This window comes from Salvelinus sp. IW2-2015, linkage group LG30 (assembly GCF_002910315.2).
Source record: "Salvelinus sp. IW2-2015 linkage group LG30, ASM291031v2, whole genome shotgun sequence".
NCBI lineage: Eukaryota > Metazoa > Chordata > Actinopteri > Salmoniformes > Salmonidae > Salvelinus > Salvelinus sp. IW2-2015.
Window position 1 is genome coordinate 12,164,979 of NC_036869.1, and position 7,266 is coordinate 12,172,244.

A 7,266-nucleotide genomic window follows, 5' to 3' on the forward strand; every position below is an offset into this window, starting at 1 on the left:
TACACCGCATTACTAGCTGTTTGGGGTTTTAGGCGGCTGGGTGTCTGTACAGCATTCGAGATATTAGCTGATGTACGAAGGCTATATAAAATAAAATTGATTGATTGATTGAATTGACCAACTTTAAACATCAACTATCTGAGCAGCTAACCGATCGCTGCAGCTGTACATAGTCCATCTGTAAATAGCCCACCCAATCTACCTCATCCCCATAATTTTTATTTGATTTGTTTTTCTGCTCTTTTGCACACCAGTATCTCTACTCGCACATATCATCTGCTCATTTATCACTCCAGTGTTAATCTGCTAAATTGTAATTATTCGCTCCTGTGCGCTATTTATTGCCTACCTCCTCATGCCTTTTGCACACACTGTATATATACTTTCTTTTTTCTACTGTGTCATTGACTTGTTTATTGTTTATTGGCTTGTTTATTGTTACTCCATGTGTAACTCTGTGTTGTTGTCTGTGTCACACTGCTTTGCTTTATCTTGGCCAGTTGCAAATGAGAACTTGTTCTCAACTAGCCTACCTGGTTAAGGTGGGGAAAAAATAACTCCAGCTGACGCTTGCCATTGAACCCCGTTTCATGAAGCTCCCAACGAACAGTCTCGTGCTGACGTTGCTTCCAGAGAAAGTTTGGAACTCGGCTGTGAGTGTTGCAACCGAGGACAGACCATTTTACGTGCTATGCGCTTCAGCACTTGGCGGTCTCATTCTGTGAGCTTGTGTGGCCTACCACTTCACGGCTGAGCCGTGTTGCTCCTAGACTTTCCACTTCACAATATCATCACTTACAGTTGACCGGGAAGCTCTAACAGGGCAGAAATTTGACGAACTGACTTGTTGGAAAGGTGCATTCTATGAACGTGCCTATGGATGAAAGTCACTGAGCTCTTCAGTAAGGCCATTCTACTGCCAATGTTTGTCTATGGAGATTGCATGGCGGTGTGCTCAATTTTATACATCTGTCAGCAACGGTTGTGGCTGAATTAGCCAAATCCACTAATTTGAAAGGGTGTCCACATACTTTTGTATATATAGTGTATGTGCACATTCAGCATTAACAGTTTGTACTGATTATCTCTGCACTGCCATACGATAACATCTACAAATCAGTTGCTGTAGTGCAGAATATTCTTATATCCTAAACCACAGTATCAGGATTGCCTGCACACACAAAGTGCAGCAGTGCCATAATATCTGTACACAGTGAGCGTCGCTAGCTACATTGCAGCAATGCACCATACAGTAACATTATATTTCCATATTCTAATTGGAGGGCTTAGCCAGAGCCCTCTTCCCCATCTCCCTCCCGTCTCCTGCACACCTCCTCTACAAGGTCACGTATTACAGCTATATGCCTTAAAGACAGACAGAACAGACAGGGCTACCAACCATAAATTCACCAGCCAATGATAAGCTCCGCTCTGGCCAGCCAGGAGAAAGACATTTATCAACCACAGAGACGTGGGAAATAATCCACCCACRGTACTGTGGGAGATTAAAGTGTTGTGTGCTTGACATTTCAATTGTCTGGTGCCCTTCAGACAAGYTGTGAAGGATTGTCTCGCTTCTGAATCCCAGCCATTTAATGACTGTAATTCAWATAGAAAAACATTGTGTTTTGTTAAATCAGGATGGTGTTATATGAATTAGTTTAGTGTTTACTGTTCTGCTGCCTCCTTACTGTAGCTTAACTCAATGGTATTATGTCACACAAACAGTAAGAGAATATCAGAGAGAGTGTCACGCCCTGACCGTGGAGAGCTTTTTATGTCTCTATTTTGGTTTGGTCAGGGTGTGATTTGGGTGGGCATTCTATGTTCATTTTCTATGTTTTGCATTTCTTTGTGTTTGGCCGGGTGTGGTTCTCAATCAGAGGCAGCTGTTTATCGTTGTCTCTGATTGAGAACCATACTTAGGTGGCTTTTCCCCACCGATGCTTTGTGGGTAGTTGTTTTCTGTTTTGTGTTTCTGCACCTGACAGAGCTGTTTCGGTTTCGTTCGTTCTCTTTGTTGTTTTGTTATTTAGTGTTCAGTTTTATTAATAAATCATGAACACTTGCCACGCTGCGCTTTGGTCCACTCCTTCTTCATACCACGGCCGTTACAGAGAGAGAGAGAAAAAAAGAGAGAGTGAACAGGACAACATACTCATTATTAAATCAGTGTACACAAACAACAAGTGTGCGGTTACAATTGGCAAAAAACACACACGTTTCTTTCCACAGGGGCGTGGGGTGAGACAGGGATGCAGTTTAAGCCCCACCCTCTTTAACATATATATCAACTGTCACGCCCTGACTTTAGAGAGCTTTTTATGTCTCTATTTTGGTTTGGTCAGGGTGTGATTTGGGTGGGCATTRTWTGTTAATTTTTCTATGTTTTGTATTTCTTTYTTTTGGCCGGGTGTGGTTCTCAATCAGGGACAGCTGTCTATCGTTGTCTCTGATTGGGAACCATACTTAGGTAGCATTTTCCCAACTGTGTTTTGTGGGTAGTTATTTTCTGTTTTGTGTTTCTGCACCTGACAGAACTGTTCGTTGTCGTTTTGCTCTTTGTTATTTTGTTCAAGTGTTTTTTGAGAATAAATCATGAACACTTACCACGCTGCGCTTTGGTCCACTTCTTCATGCAACGATGACCGTTACATCAACGAATTGGCGAGGGCACTAGAACAGTCTGCAGCACCCGGACTCACCCTACAAGAATCTGAAGTCAAATGTCTACTGTTTGCTGATGTCTCTGTCCCCAACCAAGGAGGGCCTATAGCAGCACCTAGATCTTCTGCACAGATTCTGTCAGACCTGGGCCCTGACAGTAAATCTCAGTAAGACAAAAATAATGGTTCCAGAAAAGGTCTAGTTGCCAGGACCTCAAATTCAAATTCCATCTAGACACCGTTGCCCTTGAGCACACAAAAAACTATACATACCTCGGCCTAAACATCAGCGCCACAGGTAACTTCCACAAAGCTGCGAACGATCTGAGAGACAAGGCAAGAAGGGCCTTCTATGCCATCAAAAGGAACATAAATTTCCACATACCAATTAGGATCTGGCTAAAAATAATGGAATCAGTTATAGAACTGTATATATTGCCCTTCATGATTGTGAGGTCTGGGGTCCGCTCACCAACCAAGAATTCACAAAGTAGGACAAACACCAAATTGAGACTCTGCATGCAGAATTCTGCAAATATATCCTCAGTGTAGATTGTAAAACACCAAATAATGCATGCAGAGCAGAATTAGGCTGATACCCGCTAATTATCAAAATCCAGAAAAGAGCTGTTAAATTTTACAACCACGTAAAAGGAAGCAATTCCCAAACCTTCCATAACAAAGCCATCACCTACAGAGAGATGAACCTGGAGAAGAGTCCTTTAAGCAAGCTGGTCCACACAGTGGCAGAATACATGACCACTGTGAGTGACCCAAACTTAAGGAAAGCTTTGACTATGTACAGACTCAGTGAGGCCGCCGTAGGCAGACCTGGCTTGCAAGAGAAGACAGGCTATGTGCACACTGCCCACAACATGAGGTGGAAACTGTGCTGCACTTCCTAACCTCCTGTCGAATGTATGACCATATTAGAGACACATATTTCCCTTAGATTACACAGACCCACAAAAAAATTGAAAACAGACCCAATTTTGCTAAACTCCCATATCTATTGGGAGAAATACAACAGTGTGCCATCACAGCAGCAAGATTTTTGACCTGTTGCCCCAAGAAAAGTGCAACCAGTGAAGAACAAACACCATTGTAAATACAACCCATATTTGTGTTTATTTATTTTCCCTTTTGTACTTTAACTATTTGCACATAATATGACATTTGAAATGCCTTTAATCTTTTGGAACTTTTGTGAGTGTATTGCTTACCATTCATTTTTATTGTTTATTCCACTTTTGTTTATTATCTACTTCACTTGCTTTGGCAATGTTAACATCTGTTTCCCTTGCCAGTAAAGCACTTAAATTGAATTGAAATTGAATTGAGAGAAGGAGAGAGAGAGAGAAAGAGAAAGAGAGAGAAAGAGAGAGAAAGAGAATGATTGTATGTGCACAGTGGCACAGTGGATGAAGTATCTCCTTTGTAATGCTATAGAATATTCATTATTTGGTTGCAAACATACTGTATATCTGTACTCGTATTGCTCATAACTAATTGCATCCCTTTAAATCAGAGTGAAGCCTCTTTAGTGCCTTGCCAGTTCTGCTCACTGTCTCCCTCTGTCCCCTCCCTGTAGAGCAGAACTAGAGATGCCATGTTTTTAGATGAGCCTGGAGTACTGAGCATTCACCCTCATTACAACTTTGTTGACAAACTGACTCTTCCTCTGTAATAGGCTAGGATTGGTTTGGAATGAACTGAGAGTATTTCCACTAGCTGTAGCACATCATGCTGCCAACACACAACAGCCACACTGCCTTTCACTAAATTTAGTACACAATCTGACACTCATGCTGGTTGAAGTGACTGTTCTTTCTGGAGAGGGCTGCTGAGAGAGGGAGAGAAGGGGAGAACAGAGAGAAGAGACAGAGAAACAGAGGGAGAGAAAGAMAGAGGGGGTTGGGGCATAGAGTTCGTATCTACCTCTATATTGCAGAGGTAGATAAAAGGAAAGCACCTCAGTGGGGTGCTTCCTTCACAAAGGTCTATCACAGCTGCACCTCCAGCAGCCAGCTGCTGTCTCACATCTACTCTACAGAAACAAGCAGAAAACACCACTGACTATATAGAGATTTACTGGAAAACCATTTATTTTTATACCCAGAGAAATGTCAGATTGTATATAATCCACTGCTTCTGAGCCTCAATTATGTGGAGGACATGAAATGACAGTGATGGGAATGGTGATGTGTTTGTCAGGTATGATGATGATCAGGGCCACCTCTAGCCTTTTGGAGCCCTAAGCAAGATCTGGTTGGGGGGCATAACCACCTCGCTGGCAAAACATTTAAGTTCATTTCCTGCAATTCTACACTTTTTGCCATGGGGCAGGGAGAGCATTTTGTAGTTTAACAACACATTTCATGCAATTGTACTAATTTTGCCARAGGCTGAGAGAAAATTGGGCAGTTTTAAAGCTAATTCTCTGCCATTGTACACATTTAATCATTGGGTGGATACAATTTTTTGCAGTRTAAAAGCTAATTTCCTGCAATTCTACATATTTTGCCATGACTTATACCAGGTTCATATGATATCTGAGTGAGAGTGACGAACAAACTCAATGTGACCAGGCACGTACCTTGCTTGCCTGGTCTGTAATTCAGCCATGATTACTACACGGTTTAGGTAGCTGGCTAGACTAACTTATCTAGCAATCTATAAAATGTTAGCTTACATGGGCTAATTGAGTGACTGTCAATGACTGACATAACAAGAGAAAAACTGCTGATGCACTACCAAATGTCGAAATTMCACCTTGTGTATTCTACTATTCTAACTGTCAATAATACGTTGAGATCCCAACTGACTTCCAAAAAATGAATGCAAAAATAGACAGACAGACAAGTTATTATATTTTGGTCGGGGGCCCCGTAGCTGCCACGGGCCCTGCATGCAGCAGTTTGCGTATAGGCAGAGGCAGCACTGGTGGTGATGGTGATGACGACGATGATGATGCTACTGCTGCTGATGATGCTCTCTCCCATCCCCCTAGGTGACTGTAGTTTCAGCTCTGCGGCGGTCCATGATGGGGTCCATGAGGACACTACGGTGTTCAGCCGGATCTTCCAGATCCTCTACCGAAACGAAGAGGTCAACGTCGATGACCGCATGCTCTTCAAGGTCCACTTGTTGCTGGACGGGGAGAGGGTGAGTCACACGCACACGCACGCACACGCACACGCGCACGCACACACACACACACACACACACACACACACAAGCTCATTTTAAGCACTTAAAGAGTTTATTTCCCAAATGCTATATCAACCAATTAATGTTACAAATGTATAATTTGTACAGTTCTTTATACATTTTTTTAGTTATTTGTTACATTTGACTGTGTAAAACCTAGCAGAACTACTTATTTCTCGGAGAGTGAGGCGGATATATAACATTTAGCAAAAAAACATCATCATTTGTGACATCAAGTGATAGAAACCAAGTGATAGATTTTAAACATGTCTGTCATTTAATGTTTAGATAGTGAAAAAACTCACCTGTCACTTTCATAATTTATTTAAAAAAAGCTAATTTATGAACATTTCTGAAAATGGATATAGAGCGTTTTGGAGTAAAACTCTTCACTTGTTGGATCTGAAAGGGATTTGCTTGTGGTCCAGACTAAGCAGTATGGGTGAGACAGACTGAGCAGTATGGGTGAGACAGACTGAGCAGTATGGGTGGTCCAGACTGAGCAGTATGGGTGAGACAGACTGAGCAGTATGGGTGGTCCAGACTGAGCAGTATGGGTGGTCCAGACTGAGCAGTATGGGTGAGACAGACTGAGCAGTATGGGTGAGACAGACTGAGCAGTATGGGTGAGACAGACTGAGGAAGCTTGTGGAGCTGCCAGAACAGCTATTGATGAAGTATCATATACAGTTGAAGTCGGAAGCTTACATCACCTTAGCCAAATACACCTTAGCCAAAGCCACACAACATGATGCTGCCATCCCCGTGCTTCACGGTTGGGATGGTGTTCTTCGGCTTGCAAGCCTCCCCCTTTTTCCTCCAAACATAATGGTCATTTTGGCCAAACAGTTTCTATTTTTGTTTTCATCAGACCAGGGACATTTCTCAAAAAAGTACGATCTTTGTCCCCATGTGCAGTTGCAAACCGTAGTCTGGCTTTTTTATGGCGGGTTTGGAGCAGTGGCTTCTTCTTGCTGAGCGGCTTTTCAGGTAATGTTGATATAGCACTCGTTTTACTGTGGATATAGATACTTTTTGTACTTTTCGCACCACAGTACGTTCATCTCTAGGAGACCAGAACGTGTCTCCTTCTGAGCGGTATGAATGGCTGGTGGTCCTATGATGTTTATACTTGCGTACTATTGTTTGTACAGATGAACGTGTACCTTCAGGCAATTTGAAATTGCTCCCAAGGATGAAGCAGACTTGTGGGTGTCTACACTTTTTTTTCTGAGGTCTTGGCTGATTTCTTTAGATTTTCCCATGTCAAGTAAAGAGGCACTGAGGTTTGAATGTAGGCCTTGAAATACATCCACAGGTACACCTCCAATTGACTCAAATGATGTCAATTAGCCCTATCAGAAGCTTCTAAAGCCATGACATAATTTTC

General features: G+C 42.4%; 1 protein-coding gene across 1 annotated transcript in view; it reads left to right on the forward strand.

Moving 5' to 3' along the window:
* The window catches only part of LOC111954815 (protein FAM135B-like), a 51,274-nt gene that overhangs the window by 20,756 nt on the left and 23,252 nt on the right, over positions 1-7,266 (forward strand). Inside the window, exon 4 of the mRNA XM_070436031.1 lies at positions 5,677-5,831. Coding sequence (XP_070292132.1) covers positions 5,677-5,831 — 155 coding nt within the window. The remainder of the gene's footprint in view (positions 1-5,676; positions 5,832-7,266) is intronic.